Source organism: Mus caroli, chromosome 3 (assembly GCF_900094665.2).
Source record: "Mus caroli chromosome 3, CAROLI_EIJ_v1.1, whole genome shotgun sequence".
In the NCBI taxonomy this organism is placed as follows: domain Eukaryota; kingdom Metazoa; phylum Chordata; class Mammalia; order Rodentia; family Muridae; genus Mus; species Mus caroli.
In genome coordinates, this window is record NC_034572.1 from 118,923,374 (window position 1) to 118,942,555 (window position 19,182).

The following is a 19,182-nucleotide window of genomic DNA, read 5'->3' on the forward strand; positions in this document are numbered from 1 at the left end:
AGGCAGAGGCAGAGGCAGAGGCAGGTGGATTTCTGAGTTCGAGGCCAGCCTGGTCTACAAAGTGAGTTCCAGGACAGGACAGCCAGGGCTATAGAGAGAAACCCTGTCTTAAACAAACAAACAAACAAACAAACAACAACAAAAAAGCAAGTTGTGGGGTAAGGGTTTATTTCAGCTGACAACTTACAGTATATGATGTAAGAAGGAGCTCAAGGCAGAAACCTGAAGGCAGGAAATGAAACAAAGACTATGGAGGAGCACTAGTTATCACTTATTCCCCATGCTCACGTCAGCTTCAGCTACCTTTCTTACTGTAACCATTTTGCTCACCTTCTCTTTATAAAATTGTGCTATGTAAAAAACTGATGAGATATTCAACTTTAAAAATAAGGACAGAAAGTTGTGGGGATAAAGAGGTAGGATGGACTTGAGAGTGGTTAAGGGGAGGAGATGAGGATAAAATGATTAAATTTATATTGTATGAAACCCTCAAAAAATAACAAATTATTTTAAATGAAGTAACTGTGCATATGATTAAATTCTTGCTTCTGTCTTACCTTTAACACACTTGAGTATTTGCTTGTTGTCATGTCTTTTAGGTTAATGATACTATTAAAAAAGTCTAATTGCTTAAGGTCAATAACACTTATCTTATTATTAAATTAAATCTACAAATGCCTCGTCCTGAGGAGGGGAAGGAATGCTTCTGGAAAGTAGTTCTGCCTTTGTGCAATATCAGTATCTTCAGATCACCTTCTCTTGGACTCTTACTCTCCTTTTTATTCAACTTGTTCCAAGGGCATGTTGCCAAGTCTCTTTCATGATGTATGCCCTTTACAGCCCTGCTTCGTCTGCATTCCTCCCTAGCCACTCAACCTAGGTTGCATATACATATAAACTCAGTCTGTGCCTGTGTCTCTGAACCTGACTGTGTCTGGGACATATGCAGAATTGTTCTCACTGTATGATTGATCATAGACTTTGAATTGACCTACCATGGAGCCCTGACATCACCCTACAAAGCTGTATTTTGTATCATAGGTAGCTGTGCTATTTAGTTTTCTGTCAACTTGAAAGAAGCTATAATCATCAGAGGGGTGTGAGTCTCAACTGAGAAAAGGTCTCCAGAAGACCTAGCTGTAGGCAAAAATTTAGGGCATTTTTCTTAATCAGAGATTGATAGAGAGGGAATGGCTCATTTTGGGTGGCGTCACAGATAAGCTTGTAGTCTCTGGTTCTATGAAATATCAGGCTGAGCAAGGCATGAGGAAGAAGCCAGGAGTAGCTCCCCTCAGTATGAATCAGCTTCTATCTCCAGTTTCCTGCCCTGTCTAAGTTCCTGTTCTGATTTCCTTCAATGATGAGCATGATGGTTGTCATAGTGTTTAATGACCTGACTAGGACAGTGGCCTTCTCATTGCAAGCTCTATTTCTCAGTTCCTCTATTTCTTAGTGCTTATGCCATCTCTTTGCCTCTTTAAATGATGGTCTTCCTTATTATTTTACTGAAATACTGATATGTGCCTTTTATACAAAAGCAATTTCACTATGGTGAGAGACAAATGAAAGTAAAACAGTAGGCATAATTTTAGATGTTTTAAATGTATATGTTGACAGGGGCTGGTGCAGATGCAAGGAAAAGATATCATAATACACCTGGAGTTTGGCTTGGGAACTGAATTGTGTCCCCTGGTAGAGCAGAAGTGTTCTAACCTGATGAACCATCTCTCTAGCCTTTATGAATTTAATTTGAAGCATTTGAGTTCCTCTACTGAGAGGAGAACATAATTTTAATAACCAATATGACTAGATCTCAAGTGACCAATATTACTTAGTGAAATACCTTCTGTGGGTATGGTTGATTACTATAGATTGTTTTAAAATGGCCTTATCATAAATTAAGGGATTGCCTGCCATGAGAATACTCAACTTTGTGTTCTGATACAAACTGATACATTAAAGAAATTGTAATGGCCATGTCAGTGTGTCTTAGTCAATATTCTATTACTGTGTACAGTCACCACTACTACCATGGCAACTCTTATAAAGAAAAACATTTAATTGGGGCTGGCTTGCAGTTAAGAGGTTTAGTCCATAGTCAACATAATGAGAAGCCTGATGGCATTCAGGCATAGTACTGGAGAGCATGCTGAGAGTTCTACATCTGAATCAGCAGGCAGCAGGAAGAAAGAGTTACACTGGGCCTGGCTTGAGCACCTGAAACCTCAAAGGCCATCAGTGGCACACTTTACCCACACAGCAATACCAATTCCAACAAAACTGCATGTCCTAATCCTTTCAAATAATGCTACTCCCTATGAGATTATGGTGGCTACTTTCATTCAAGCCACCAACACGGACTCTTAGAAGCAAACTAGTCCTCTTTCTACTTGACTATTCACAGCCATAGTCTAGAGTTCTGCCTCTCTTACAAACTTCCCTGTCTAAAAATAGACTAATATTTTCTGTTTCTTTAAACAACTTTGTTTAAAGGCTAAAGAATCATTTCTGGACTCTACAGCAAATTTAAATTGATTTTTTTTCTATACTCCTGGTCTTTACTTTTGCAATTTTTGGCATATCTTAAGTCACTCTGCTGAGCAACTTGTCTTAACCAGATTATTGATTGCCATCCAGTGTTAAACCCTCGTAACTCTTTGTACTTCACATCATTACATCATAAATGTATTTGCCATCAGAATTATTTTCTTCTTCAAAAAATGTCAGTGAATTGGTTGTTCACAAAGAAAGTCATGTAAGGTATTATGAGGAGTTTTCATAGAGGGTCCCAAGAAAGAACAATCATTTTTAAAATCTTTTTAAGACAGGTAAATGAAAAAATAAAATTTGTCCTTCAACAAATATAACCCCCCCAAAAAAACATGAACAATGATGTTAACAGATACACCCCTCCACCAAAAAAGCCTAAGCTCCTCAAAAGATCTCTCAGTCTTGTTTCCTGTTATTTTTGTTGTTAAAGTTGGCATTCTGTTCTTGTGGCTGTCTTCTTTTAGGTTTGTTGAGGGATTACCTTCTTGTTGTTTCTAGGGCATGGTTCCCGTCTTTGTATTGGTTTTTTTCTGTTATTATCCTTTGAAGGGCTGGATTCCTGGAGAGATAATGTGTGAATTTGGTTTTGTCGTGGAATACTTTGGTTTCTCCCTCTATGTTAATTGAGAGTTTGGCTGGGTATAGTAGCCTGGGCTGGANTTTGTGTTCTTTTAGTGTCTGTATAACATCTGTCCAGGATCTTCTGGCTTTCATAGTCTCTGGTGAAAAATCTGGTGTAATTCTGATAGGCTTGCCTTTATATGTTACTTGGCCTTTTTCTCTTACTGCTTTTAGTATTCTATCTTTATTTAGTGCATTTGTTGTTCTGATTATTATGTGTCGGGAGGTATTTCTTTTCTGGTCCAGCCTATTTGGAGTTCTGTAGGCTTCTTGTATGTTCATGGGCATCTCTTTCTTTAGATTTGGGAAGTTTTCTTCTATAATTTTGTTGAAGATGTTTGCTGGTCCTTTGAGTTGAAAATCTTCATTCTCATCCACTCCTATTATCCGTAGGTTTGGTCTTCTCATTGTGTCCTGTATTTCCTGGATGTTTTGAGTTAGGATCTTTTTGCATTTTCCATTTTCCTTGATTGTTGTGCCGATGTTCTCTATGAAATCTTCTGCACCTGAGATTCTCTCTTCCATCTCTTGTATTCTGTTGCTGATGCTCGCATCTATGGTTCCAGATTTCTTTCCTAGGGTTTCTATCTCCAGTGTTGCCTCATTTTGGGTTTTAGCCAGTTTGTTATTCTGTCTTTTTATCGGGGAGTTGAGTCCATTGATATTAAGAGATATTAAGGAAAAGTAATTGTTGTTTCCAAGATCTCTCAGTCTTTAGTAAGCTCCCATTATATTATGGATCCCTATAGGAGCTTATACCTCATGAGTTATACTATTTCTCAGTGTATATCTTAATGATAATACCTTCCAGGCATATAGTCTTATAGATTGTCTTTTTTTTTTCTGCTAATATACCTGCTTTGTTTATTTATTGTTTTTTTTGTTTGTTTGGTTGGTTGATTGGTTATTTATTTATTTTACACTCCAAACACAGCTTCCTCTCCCTCTTTTCCTCCCATATCTTCTCTCTCCACCTCCTCAGAATAATGGAGGCCTTCCATAGATATCAACCACCCTTGATGTACCAAGTTGCAATAAGGCTAGGTGCATCTTCTTTTATTGAGGATAGACAAGACAGCCCAGTTAGGGGTTGAAAGACAGGCAACAGAGTCAGAGACAGGCCCTGCTCCTGCTTTAGAAGCCCAGATGTAGGCCCAGCTGCACAACAGTTACATATGTGCAAAGGGCCTAGGTCCATCTCATGTCTGCTCTCACGTTGGCAGTTCAGTCTCTATGAGCAACTATGGGCCCAAGTTAGTTGATTTTATAGGTTTTCATGTAGTGACCTTGACCCCTCTGGCTCTGGCTCCTTCAATCCTTCCTACCCTTCCTCCACTGGATTTCTCAAGCTCCTCTTAATGTCTATGAGTCTCTGCATAGGTGTTTTATTGGTTTCTAGGTGAAGCCTCTCTGATGAGAGTTATTCTAGGCTCCTGTCTGAATGAATAGCAGAGTATCATTAATAGTGTCAGGCGTGGGCTCCCTCTTATCGCATGGGTCTCAAGCTGGACCAGTCATTGGTTGACTCTTCCCTCAAATTCTGATCCATCTTTTACCCCTGTACATCTTTTAGCAGGTCAAATCATGAGTTTAAGGTTTTATGGATGGCTTGATATCCTAATCCCTTCATTTGAAGTCTAAGAAGATGACTGGTTCAGGCTACATATCTCCCATTGCTAGGAGTCTTAGCTAGGGTCACCTCAGAGACTCCTGAGAATTTCCATTGTTGTAGGTTTCTAGCTTGTAGCAGAGAGGCAGTCACACACACAAATTCAGTTGTCTCTCCCAGTACTCTCTCCCTCCATCCTCCTCCTAACTCATCTCTCTTGTTCCCATCCCCATTTCCTCCCCCATCCAGTCCCCTCCTTCCATCCACCTCTGATACCTAATCTATTTAAGGAGACCAGTCCTCTGTTGCTGGTAGGAGTGCAAACTTGTACACCCACTTTGCTAAACAATTTAGCAGTTTCTTAGAAAATTTGGAATAGATCTACCTCAAGATCCAGCTATACCATTCCTATGCATATACCCAAAAGAAGCTCCACCCTCCCACAAGAACACTTGCTCATCTGTTTTCATAGTAACTTTATTTGTAATATCCCAAAACTGGAAACAATCTAGATGACCCTTAACCAAAAAATGAACAATTAAAATGTGGTTGATGTAAACAATGAACTATTACTCAGCCATCAAAAGCAATGACATCATGAAATTTATAGATAAATGAATGGAAATAAAAACGTTCGGCTGAGTGACGTAACCAGACCCAGAAAGATAAGCATGGTATGTACTTACTGAGAAATAGATATTATCCATAAAGTACTATTCTACAAATTAAAGACCCCAAGAAGCTAAATACCAAGGAAGGCTCAAGGGGATGATGCTTGCTTTTTGTTTTTGTTTTAACTAATGAATCATATGGATTTATGTAGCCTCCCCTCCCCCAGCCTTAATGGTTCCACTGTTTACACCTGGATGGAGCTCGTTCTGCCACGCCCACTGCTGGAGCCCCACCGCCGCTTTGCTGTTCCTAAGCCATCACGTTTCACCTGCAACCTTACTCCAAGATTATTGGCGGGAATCGTGTCCCTCCCCCTCCTTCATAACTGAGTGTCAGAAATAAAAAAATGAGCTTTGATCAGAATCTGCCTGTCTTAGCTGCACCATTTTCTCTCGTCGCCTAGCCCCTCTTCTCTTCCAGGTTTCCAAAATGCCTTTCCAGGCTAGAACCCAGGCTGTGATCTGCTGGCCGAACACAACATTTGGCGCCCACAGAAATCTTTACCTTAGTGATAGAAATGTGTCTCCATAGTTGAGAGTCTTGGCTGCTCTTCCAAGGACCCAAGTTTTATTTTTAGCACCCACATGGGCTCTAAACCATCTTCAGGCCTCTTCAGGCACTAGGCATAATCGTGACACACAGATATACCTGAATTAATACACCTAAACATATAAAAAATAACAATAGCAATAGTAAATTTCAGGTTTATCTTGTAGCCTTGCTAAACTCCAGCTGCGCTAGCTCTTATCAATAATGAAATTGTTGTTATTGAAATTCTTTCCTTTCATATGCCAGTAGATGTCTGTTCTCAAATAGAATGTTCCTCTTTATCTTTCTACCCACAAGCTGATCAGCTTTCTGACTTAGTAGCACTTAGTCCTTCCAATTAGCCTTTCTCTCCAGCACAGTATTCAGGCTCTTAGAAAATACATACACCTATTTAACAGCATGATATGACACGTTTACAACAGATGGCCTGTTGATCCAATCTCCATGCCTCTGATTTACTTTTTGCATCTCTATACAATAAAGCTATCTCATAAGAAGTATGCACTGACCCCTCACAGTTTGACCAGATAGTGCTCAGATTCTACTTTGAAGAGGTAGCTTGTTGACAGGGAAAGCGCTTGTTTATTGCAGTCATGAGAAAAGCCTTAGGCATTTAGATTCTTTTTTTTCCTATGATAGGGAAGCCTCAACCATCATTGGGACATTATAGAATCCCAAGGATAACATGAAGTATCAGCTATCAGACCAGACTCCAAAGTTTTTGCTTATGTCTAAAAAAANNTTTTTTCATTTTCTCATTTCAAATCAGTTAAATATTATGGATGAAACAAATCATTCATTGCCTCTGACCTTTTAGAAAAAAAATGTTCTGTTGAAATACTGTATGTAGGCTCAGTCTGAATTTGCGTGGGCTATGCTTTAGTGTATTTATAAATGACGAACTTGGATTCTGAAATTAAACTTTTTATTTGCGATTTTCAAAAAAAAAAAAAAAAAGAAAAGAAAATACATACAACAAGGCTGTGGAGATAGTGCGAAGGTTAAAGCACAAACAAAAGGACTTGGCTTTAGATCCACAGAAACCCATGCTACATGGGTATAGTAACACACACACACACACACACACACACACACACACACACACACACACACACTAAAGGGAAATCTTTCAAACTAAAATTATTTCTCATAAGCTCCATCATGCTCATATGGTCCAAGCTCTTCTAGTTTCCCATCAGAGCTGTGTCTATAATATATCTGATTTGTGAACCCTACTTGCCTTTCTTCCATCATTTCTTACCATGATAACCATAAAATTTTTATAACGGTGGGCTCAGGAACGCCATCTATCTGCTCAGAACTTTCTAGTTGTTGCTTCTCCTGCTTGGGGTAAATAACACACTAATAGCTTTTATGAGCCTAAAAGATCTGCTGCTATTCCGTTAGCGATGCCATATGATTAGTCTCCAGAAAAACAACTCTGTGTGACATCTTTAGATTTTTTTCAATATTTAACTTGAAAATCTCTTTGCAGAAGCCCTGCCACTTGGAATACGTACTATTCTCCCAACAAGTTTATTTGTTTGTTTGTATGGTTGTTTGTTTGTTTGTTTGTTTGTTTGTTTGGTTGGTTTTTTTGAGACAGGGTTTCTCTGTAAGGCCCTGGATGTCCTGGAACTCACTTTGTAGCCCAGGCTAGCCTCAAACTCAGAAATCTGCCTGCCTCTGCCTCCCGAGTGCTAGAATTAAAGGCATGCGCCACCATGCCCGGCTCTCTCACAAGTTTAATACTTCAGCTACATCATTTCCTTCTCTGTGATAGTCATGCTTGATAATCTAGTACAGTGAGATGTCCTTTATTCTTTTCGATACCTCTGCTTTATTTTCCTTCTTATAAGTAATTTATATATTCATTATTTTATAGTTTTAGTCTCATCCTACTAACATATAAGCTCACTGATGGAAGGAATTTTTGTCTATTTTCCTCACTGATATATCCCCAATGCATATCATGGCTCTGTGTACAACCCATGCATACAGTTAGTATGCATTGAGCAATGTTACATTGAAAAGGGATATATACTTTTTGATGGTAAATAAAGTAAGAGCACTGTGCATAAAACCTTACGATGTTAAACTTGCTGAATGGAGCACCCTAAAATTAGAGTGAAGTCTGGCTTAGCTTTTTTCTTAGTTCCCTTTAAGAAACAAAGTAGACTATCAGTGGGAGCACGAATATTAGAGGATGAGTCTCAATTGCTCAAAATAGCTCTACTTCGGATCAGAAAGTTCAACGCTGTAGAAGCAGTGCTATTGCTGTGCTGTTTCTTTTTCCCCAAGAAAAATCCATTTGTAACAAGGAGCCCTCTAGAGATTTGTCACCATTTACCAGGCTTCAATCCAAAAAGTGTCAAGATTGACCCAGCCAATTTCCAGGGTTACACAGCCATTGCTTTTATCACTTATGAAAACAGAAGACAATTTTAGTCCTAAAAAAGGCAGTGGAAAATCAATGATTCTAGCTTCATTTTCAAAGATGACAATAAGGTCTCAAGCCCCTTTTACAAGGAAAAATACATAATGGGACCTATTCCCCTTACCACATATCTCACTCCCCTGAAGTTGTATAGCTAAGAGAAGAGATCAATGCTTTAAGTCAACAAGGTACTGTTGACTACAAAGTCTCATTATCAAGAACATGTTCATTTATACATTCACCATTTCATTAATTTCACTTCTGACAAATATGTTTTTAAGAAGCTGTGATATAACTTTTACAGTAATTTCTTTTAAAATATTTATTATCTTACAGAAATGCACAGAACACTGTTCTAAGCATTTTGGATGTGAAATAATTCCAATCATATCCTATATTGTTTTGTGAATAAGAACAAAGTTTTATAATTATGAAAGCAAGCCATGTGTCCAGTCCTTTCATCATTGTTTGGAAACAATAATTCATTGTTTCAGTTTTCCCCAACTTCTATGAGATCCAGGTATGACTGTGTGACCATGAGTTGAATCTTCCTACTCTTGTTTTTGTCTTGTTTTCTCCCAATAGTCCATTGTGGAGTGTCAGGCTTTCAGAAAAAAAATATTTACTAATAGATTCCTGCAAAATGAAGCATAAGAGTGTTACATATGCTTACCTGGACCTGTCTGACTTCTCTGTTGCTAACTGTAGATCTTTTTGCCCATTTATTAGGGTGGTTTCTAATTATCCCAGAACCACAGTGCAAAATCACTAAAACCAATATATTTTAGTGTAGGTAGGATCTTTTCAATCAGTTTTTCATCATTGTGTTACTTATATCCTACAGCTTTACCCCAGATTCCAGAATAAAAGGAAGGATTTACAATAGTTACTTATGTCATACTAGGTTTCATAAACCTGAGCCCACAGTCATAATTGTCCATGATTTCATGAAAGGAAAGTTTGCACTATTTCATACAGGATACAAGGATACATCTAAGAAATGTTATCATAAGATTTGTTGTTGGGCAGTTGGGATTTTCTTAATTATAAGGCTTGAAAAGTCAAAGTAATGCAAAGGTCACATAGGATTTGACAGAGAGAATGTTGTGGGATGAGAGTGGAGGGTGTTTTTGAGTAGGGAGGGAATACTTTCACACTTGTTTTTTGTTTGAGGTTATATTATAATCACAACAGTGTTCTCTTCTCTCTCCTCCCTCCAAACTTTCCCATACATTTTCCCACTGCCCTTCTTGTGAGACAAAGTATCTTTTGTCAATAATCCTTAGTACATACCTATATTCCAGATATAGAGATAGAGATAGAGATAGATAGATAGATAGATAGATAGATAGATAGATAGATAGATAGATAGATAGAACCTATTCAGTCCATATAATGTAATTTGCATGTATGTTTTAAAGGCTGACCTTTGGAACTGGACAATCAGTTGGTGTGTTCTTTCTTGGGACAGACCACTTCTTCAGCCCCTGGTTCTTCTCAGTTGCCTATAGACCATTATGTGGGGCTGAGGACTCTGGGTTTTTCTGGCCCATTTGCATTGTCCTTGTTCAGGACATGAGTTAGCAGATAGGTAAAGTGGGAAACATGTGGGGTCTTTAAAGAGCAGAGAAGGAGATAAATACAGAAAGAAGAGAGAGTAGGATAAAATAATATGTAAATAAATATGTATGCCTAAAAAGCAAAACAAATCACATTATTAACTGTGTATTTAAACCCCCCCCCCCTATTATACACATAATCTCTGTGAACAAATGCACATACATAGCTTTAATGAAGTCTTCCCATCTGGGCTCACAGCACTCCCTCCGTGTGACAAAGACCCCCTAACAAAAACCCACTTCTAAATATGAGAAGCTCTTTTTCGCAGTTGTTTTAACCTTTGATTGAAGTAGTCTTAGAGCACAAAACGACTTTGCAGGGAGAAAATAAGCTTCCCAGCTTCATTCTCATTTACCTCTTATCCGTTATCAGAATTTTCCATTTGCTAAACTCAAGTGGATACAAATAATAAAAAAAAAAGCCAGAGAACTCAAAGAGATATCCTACACCTTCTGTGAGAAAAACAGTTGCTAGTGGTAAAATATAAACCACTGTCATTTCTGATTTTAGACTCTTCTTCACTCTGTGAAACTAACAGGAATTGACATTTTTTTTTTAATCTACTAATGTACATCTTCTCTGTACCTCTGTCTGTAGTCACTACCCTTGCTTGAAGATTATGTCCCATCCATTTGTAAAAACTGGTATACTTCCTGAACGATCTGTGTATCTCTTCTGAACTAGTAAACACTTAACTGGGAACTAATGACTTCATAATGTTTTAAACATTGTAAATATTAGCTTATTTATGTCTATCATTATTTAATCCTTTAATGGCTTCAACTTAACTTTCTACATAAGGAGTCTGAGATGCAGAAAACTCATGTAAGCCCTCAGACTCACACAATTAGCAACAACACGAGCACAGTGGAACTAGAGCCACCTACCTTGGAGTCCATAATACTCTGCGACACTATTTGCAACAATTTATTGAGGTGGCAGTACTCTTGCAAAACTACAGGCTGTAGTAGTGGTATAAGAAGGGATATTTCTAGATTCAACAATTTTGGGATCTACTAGATGACATTGGAAGTATAATGTAGAAATGTCTGCATGGAGGAAAGCCTGTGTGTCCCTAGACTAATCCACCCAAAAATCTAGAATAAGGGGACAATGACATTGAAAACACATAAACTAAGACACTGTTTCTGATATTTGAAAGACTCCATGAACTATGTTTATACCACTAGATATGAGTGTGTTATTTCAATGTAGCTAATGTTATTTGGAAATAAATTTAAACCTTAGTAGATGTGTAATGTCAAGGACGTCATTTTTTTTCCAGAAACAAAATATCTGCATATTCAAATGATAATGATGTTTTTTTAAGTCAACTATTCATAGAGTAAAATTCAACAAGAACTGCGATACATTTACCTATATTTTTCTGTAGTCCTCTCCAGATATCAAACGGCAGCAGAAATTGTAGCTTACTTCCAGCAAAGCCCTGGAATGAAAGAAAACACTTGACACAAATCATGAACTCAAAAGTAATTATTTCAAGTGTACAGGAATTGAATTGTGTGTTTGTTGCTTGATTGTTGGAAATGGAACTTTACTGTGGCTCATTCTGGCCTGCAACTTGATATATAGCTGAGCATAAACTTGGGTGGATGAGACTTCTACCTGTTTCCAAAGTGCTGGGATTATAGTTCTGTTCCACCAAACCTGGTAAATCTAATTGCTTTGATGTATCTCTAGTGTTTATCATTTAAAGGATCAGTAGTCTCCTATACATTTACTCTAGTCTACATGCTGGCAATCAGGTACATAACATCCAGGCATCATATGCCTGCATACCATATATATATATATATATATATATATATACATATATATATACATATGCAATATCTACCCTCCATATTTACACACACATGTAGAATTATAAAATATTCATATATGTATATAATATTTTATAATATACTATTTTGTCATGTGGGTAATTGACATTTATCAATATCAATCATATAACTGAATTATAATATAAATATTAAATAATAAAAACAAATATCGTACAGTTTTAAAATTTTTCTCTTATTTTTCTAGAATTCAAACTATTAGACATCATACCTGAACCTGCTGAACCTGTAAAATGTATTAGAAAATGCAAAACTAAACTAGCTCTGCCCTTCAGGTTTCCAAGTTTAGAACATCACACTGTTTTTAAGGAGGACAGCATCAATTAGGTGACTTGAGAGCTTATAAAAACTCTGAAAGGGCAGTAGGGCAGACTGTTCTGAACTTCTCCGGGACTCAAGGAGCCATAGAGAACTGGTCCTCCAGGAGCTACTATTTCAGAGAAACCACTAGAGCAGAGTCACAAGTCGTAGGCTTCCTATTTCCCTGCAAATACGCACCCACACTGTTAGCCGACTGCCTTGTTTTCAAGGTCTTCCTTTCCAACAAGAAATTAACCTTTGCTTCCTATCGCTCTCCCAAAGCTGTCCTGGGCACTCCTAATTGGCTGAAGCTCATTTGCATTAAAAGTGCTCGAAGCAAAGGAGATTCTTTTAAATGGCGATTTGCACTTTGTATAACTTTTCTAAGTAATAACAGAATGAAGAGGTGCCCTCCTTCCCAAATTTACCTTTGAGTCAGTTCCATCCAGTCACAGCAGAGCTGACATGGGAACACAGAAGCATACACGGGGTGTCAAGAGGCCAGATGTGATTCTAGCTCTCACACTTTGCTGACATGACAAAGCTGCCTGCTCACCCTTACCTTCACTGTCCATATTTTTGGATCGTCTCCAGTCCTCCTAAGATTATAATTAGACTCACATTAGGAATAAACTGAAAAACACTTAATACATACCTGGTGCCCATCTATTGCTAAGAATAAATGGTCACTGAGGATTGTTTTAAGAGTTCTTTGGTTTTCTGTCGCTGTTATCACTTCTAATTCTATATGCATTTTATTTTTGCTGATTTTTTGAAAAACAATAATATCGCATATATCAACAATTTACCAAACTGTCTCACTACACCACTACCACTGTGCTACCCCATCCCACCCCTGCAAGAAGTAGGAATTTAACTGAAAAGAAATGCGGTTGGGTTGTGTCAAACTCCTCTTTGTGAAGCATATCATCCCAAAATGCAGTTAAAGTGATGTCACTTTTTAAACCCCACCCTGGCAGTTGCTTATTAAGAAATATTACATGTCTTCGATGCCTCTTATCTTTTGATCCTGCATGACTTGTCAATAAATCATAAAAATGATCTTGAATTTTATTTTCTCAGCTATCATTTGTGTCTATCTCAAGTGGGTTGAGTGTCTCCTACATTTACATGGAGAGGCCTTCCTAAGTCTGTAATTTTTGTGATCTTGTGTAACTATGTCATTTGGTTTATGTTTTAGTTGACCAACCCTCTGTGAATTGGATTTTAAGCTGTGGACAGTTAAGAATGAAGCTTTCTGGTTCAGTAAGCACCTTGATAACAGGAAAAGACTTACAAGGGAATTCCTTTTCACTTTCTGTTATCATTTTGATTGAAAAAGTATAAACTCATAATTACCTAGTGTGATTTACTATTTTGATTGAGCTCCAGTTGCCTCTGCCATAGCATGACCTTACAGATAGTATTGTATCGAGCCTCCAGAAATCAATAAGTATAATAAAATCATTTTTACTGACCCTTCCCTCCTGCTCACTGAGTCGATTGCTTTTCCCTCCTGATTTTTCATGAAAAGTTTTACAGTTCTTTTTACTTCATATCAAAAGCGATACGCCATTTTGTAGGATGAATACAGTTGCTTGTTATTTCAATCCCTTATGAAGACTTCATCTTAATCTCTTTGTTTCTGTGACCCTACCCTGCTTATCTAACATGGAAGGCTTTACATTTGGAATTAAGCAGCAGATCATAGTAGAAAGTAAGGCCAACAAATTTCTTGTTGAAGTAGGTTAGGGTTTCTGCACTCTTGTTTTGTCATATGCTAGATTATAGGAGACTTACAACACTTTTGTAGAAAACAGTTGCAAGAATACAAACAAGGAGAAAAAGTTCCCTCTTTCACATGTCACAAGTGCTGTCCCAGGCAAAAGAGCCACACCAATTCTATTTACCTGACAAAGGGGTATGAGCACCCTTGCCTTGAGATTTCTTCCACACAGAAGTCATCTCTGTTTCACTGGCAATGTCATGGTAGGCTGGATACTTTATTTACTGGATAATCCCTCATCTTCATCATTTCCAGAACCTCACCTTCATCACCACTTACCAGGCACCAGGCCAAATAGTGAAGGACCCTGTGATGGGACCAGGTGACATAAGCACTGCCTCTTTGAGGTTTTCCAACTTCATTTTGTACAGAAAATTCAACTTAAGAGTTGGGATTTATCTTAGTGGTAGAACATTCTCTTGCCATTAATGAGGAATGGGATTTGATTTCTGTACCCACAAATATTATGGACAAGAGGAACAGAGTGGAGAGAAGAGAGGAGAGGGGAGGGGAGAGGAGAGGAGGGAAGAGGCTCTTGCACAAAATTCCAATCTTTGCTGGTACTAAGAAATCTGTTTTCCCTCATGCCTAGGAAAAGGCTCTAGCTTATTTTACAGCATTGATTTCAAAATTCAGTATTTTTATAGAGTCATTTATTATAATAGATGTAAGAAAACAGTCTTGATGAAATAGAACTGATTTTAGCTACAAAATAAGGGTCATCCAATAAAAGGAAACTAATAGTGACATGAACTATTTAGTGCCCATCTTTGCGGCCAATGTGGCATGTGGGTGATGCCCTGAAGATCCACTCATTGCTTGCCTCTCATCCAAGACTGAATTCTTTCCCTGTGCTGTGTTCTTGTAACAGATGATATAAACAGCAACCATCAACGATTTTGTGCTCGGTTTATTGATTCAATCAACTTTCATATCTGACTATATATCCTCATTTATAAGCTCAATTGATGAGATTCGGCCCTACAAGACTTTATAAAGCACATAAGCATTTAAAGAGAAAGTTATAAAAAGAAGTAGAAATTTGAAACCTGCATATCTATTCCATAAACCTAGGAATATAACATCAGCGACTGAAATAGTTTTACATTCTTGCTTTAAATGTTTACCTGTAGTCATTTGGAGTTGACTGTATATTAAAGTGCCTCACAGTAAATTGTATGCCTTGTAAATTAAGTTTCTAAAGTTTATGGCAAGCGGTGAGATCTAATTTTTACGTCCCCACTATCCTCCACATACAAAACTCTCCTGGACTTTTAACACTCTCTTACCCTCTGTATCCATTAATGCCCTATACTTTGAATTGACCATGTGCAATCTTGTTTTGTTACCAACTTTCATCTAATTTTTACCACAGAAATAACTCCCTAATACATGACTTTGATCTTGGCATACCACTAATTCCTTCTTAAAGGGAAGGACAACATTAGCCTTCCAAACTCAGGAGATTCAAATACTATTAGATACAAATAAACAAACAGAACAACTCTCATTGCCTTATGAATCATATTTACATTTATGGTGTGCTACAATACCACATCCCATACATGTACATGCACACACACACACACACACACACACACACACACACACACACTGTGTTCTTCCATTTCCCTCTTCTATTTTTCCTTCATCTGCCTCATAAAGAGATCCATTGTAGCTAAATTCCTTCCCAGGTGAGAAATAATGTCCAGCCCTTCTCCTGAGGTCCCAAAGACAAGTAAAGCAATGATTCTTCCAGAGTTCACTATATGGAGCCAGTGAGTTTATTGGGCTTCCTAACACAGGAATGTGAGCATCCCTTTCCTAGCCTTACCAGCAGGGGTAAAAATCATCCCATAACCACATAGTTCATAGGAGGTACTCCAGTCTTCCTTGGCCCATGCCCACCCTAACCCTTCCAAAGGAGGTTACAGGCAGTTAAAGCAAAGTTGCATGAAACAGGTGACAGGGAAAAACTGGAGACTAGCATGAGAATTGAATGCCCCGTTTCAAGCTGGGATTTAGGGATGTAAATCATTAGCAAGCACAACTGGGGTCATCTTTTTCAAGAGTATCTGAATGTCCTAAGATGATACCTGTTTGGCTCAGAAGACAGTCACTCACAACCCTACCATCTTCTCAAACTTAATGTGTGTAAATAGCACAATTTTAAGTACACAAAGCAAGCTCAGAGTATTTACTGCATTCATTATAGTGTAGCATCAGATTTCCATGAAGCTGATGGACTGAAGAAAGATTAAAATCTCCATCTTCCTATTTGTATATCTTGTCCCACTTAATACGGATCTTAATATATATGCCAAGTAGATTTAAAGAATTTTTATTAACTCAGTTGGCTCCACATCATAATGGTGTTCTTCTGACTTCTTTTAGGAACATGGAATTCCGATCAACCTGGGCTATGCAGTGGCCCCACATCACTCAGGGGTCTACCCAGTCCATATTCAGCTGTATGCAGCTTGGAAGAAAGTCTGGGGTATTCAGGTCACCAGCACTGAAGAGTACCCACATCTGAAACCTGCACGGTACAGGAAGGGCTTCATTCATAATAGCATCATGGTGAGCACATCCGCTGTGTCTGCAGCCCCTTGATATCTGTGTGTAAATGAAGGGATAAACTGTTTGTCTAAGGATGCAACACAGAGCTTCTTTTTCATGACTATCAGAAGTTTCCACCATGCCATGAAGATGCCTGTTTATACAATGCCGTACTATTTGACTACAGGCTTGCTTCCTAGGATGTGGAATAATTTTAGTGAGTATATAACAATCTGCAAACAGTGGGAATGAATTTTGAATAGATTATCTATTGATGCTTCCAATTTGAAATTTAGTCTAGAGCTCCTAGGCTTCTCCTAAGAAGTTCCTTAGAACTATTTGTTTGAATGGTTTCACAAAGAGATAAAGGTAGATTGTTGCTCCATGGATCAAGAAACAGCCCTCCCATTAGTCCCTTGCCAACAGATAAGAGAAAACTATTGATATCTGAAAGCTAAATCCATCTGGTTAGTGTTTTTTGACTTTCAAGCATTCTGAGCATCTTAGGACATTGTTTATTTTCATTTTTTCTTTCTTGCATATTTGAAGGAAAGGCAGCGAATAATTCCTTTCCAAATGTATTAGTTAAAAGTTACAAATCCTATTAAGTATGATGTATCCACTATGAGAAATGTGAGCAAAGCCATATGAACTTTAGCTGGGAATTTAGCATCATTCATTGAAAAAAAAGTGGCACCACTTTCTTGGTTCTAAAATAGACAGTTGTAAAATCCTCACCCCCAGTTCCAGGGGTTTCCGAACATGTTTCCATCATTAGTTGTCAAGATTTTACCTTGACAACAAGAGTCTCACACTATCTTCTTTCTGTTCAGTATTTACACTAACCTTGTTCCAGACTCACACTGCTTCTAGAACTATCTATTCATCAATCTATTTCTGTATCTAATCTCTGTATAAAAAGAAAATATAGGAATATAAAGCTACCTGAACTTGACATGCAGTAATTTTGTCATAGGGCTTTAATTATATCATTATTAAAATGTAGCACCAGTGGATCAAAGAGCATTAATTGTTGCAGGAAATCATTGATAACGGCAACAGTACAATTGATGTCTAAAAAATCAGAAGGAATAAAAAGAATTATTCACTTACATTTAAAAACAGAGAAAGTACTGAGATGTTCTTTTCTTCTGTAATCAACCAACATAGCATGAAAGAAAATGTTCCTTTTAGCCAACACGACATGCTTTTATTTCCCTTGGATTTAGTCATGAAAATTAACTGAAGGATAAATGCCATCATGGCTTTCTTGGATAACTGAGTACATTATCCCATAGACTGTAAATAGTTTATTCTTCAAAATAAGACTTTTAGAGCCAATTTGCTGATTTGTTTTGTCTGCTCAACATCCATATTTACAGAAGAATTGAACAAAAATATTCCAGAAACAGTCATTATATTGTTTGACTACGACTGAGATGAATGTAAAGTCTGGCTGTGGTACAGACAAAGGTAGAGATGAGGAGGAGGCTTTACTCTGAATCCCAGAGCCGGCATATTATGCAAGCCTGAGTATAGGAAGCAAGGAGAGGGGAAGCTTAATGAGATGAGGACTGTAACCTTGGGAGATGTCTGGATGCAATGAACCCTAGGACAACTTTTGATTCTTTAACACAAGTCAGGCAGTAGCTTAGATTTATACAACTAAGTAAACTGGGCACATGTTCTAAACTAAAAAATTGTATTTTTTATTTTGATTCAGTTACTCTACTGACATGCATGAAGTTAAATCAGTATCATCTCTTGATTGCAATAAGGCATCAGGAACTCTTTCTGACTGTAAATTTATGAGAGTAGTAACAGTTCCTAGTTAAATCTTACCAGTGTGCTGTCTTTTGACCTCTTTGTCTTCAGGTCCTCCCTCGACAGACCTGTGGGCTGTTCACACATACTATTTTCTACAAGGAGTATCCAGGAGGACCTCAAGAATTGGATAAAAGTATCAAAGGAGGTGAACTCTTCCTCACAATCCTTCTAAATCCAGTACGTGGACTACTCATATTTTACAACAGTGTCAGTGTCGTCAAATAAGTTGTATTTTTAAATCTAAATCATGAGGACTTTTTTTTTTCCAAGCAGGGTCTCACTAGGTATCCTAGCTAGATGACTTAAGCTTGGCTTGAACTCACAGAGATTTCCCTGTCTCTGCCTGTAGAGAGCTGGGGTAATATATACTACCACACCTAGCTCATGAATCTATTCTTTATGAGCAAAATATTTTACTGGCACTGAGTTAAAATCTACATTTTAAATTCTTACTTTGATACAGTTTTATTTCTTGGAAAATTTTCACGAGAGAATATAATGGAAAATTTTCACTAGAGAATATAATAGGATAATATATATTATCCTATTTTTCTTGTATCACTAATTAATGAATTCGTTATCATAAAAAGATAGTAGCTTTTTAAATGTTTTTTCATACACAATTAGATGATTAGATTCTTTTAATTCTTCATTCATTTCTTAAATAGATAACATTACATGATTTTCATATTCTGCACTATCCTTCCATCCTTGGAATAAATCCTGTATGAGCATGGTGAAGAATTATTTTAATATACCATTGAGGTTGTTTGGCTAGTGTCGCTCATGT

At 37.5% G+C, this 19,182-nt stretch overlaps 1 protein-coding gene across 2 annotated transcripts in view; it reads left to right on the forward strand.

Annotated features, from left to right (window-relative positions):
• The window catches only part of LOC110291107 (bifunctional heparan sulfate N-deacetylase/N-sulfotransferase 4), a 328,990-nt gene that overhangs the window by 192,551 nt on the left and 117,257 nt on the right, over positions 1 to 19,182 (forward strand). For both annotated transcript variants that reach the window (XM_021158063.2, XM_029474782.1), the window contains exons 5-6: positions 16,401 to 16,586; positions 18,441 to 18,569. In XM_021158063.2, coding sequence (XP_021013722.1) covers positions 16,401 to 16,586; positions 18,441 to 18,569 — 315 coding nt within the window. The remainder of the gene's footprint in view (positions 1 to 16,400; positions 16,587 to 18,440; positions 18,570 to 19,182) is intronic.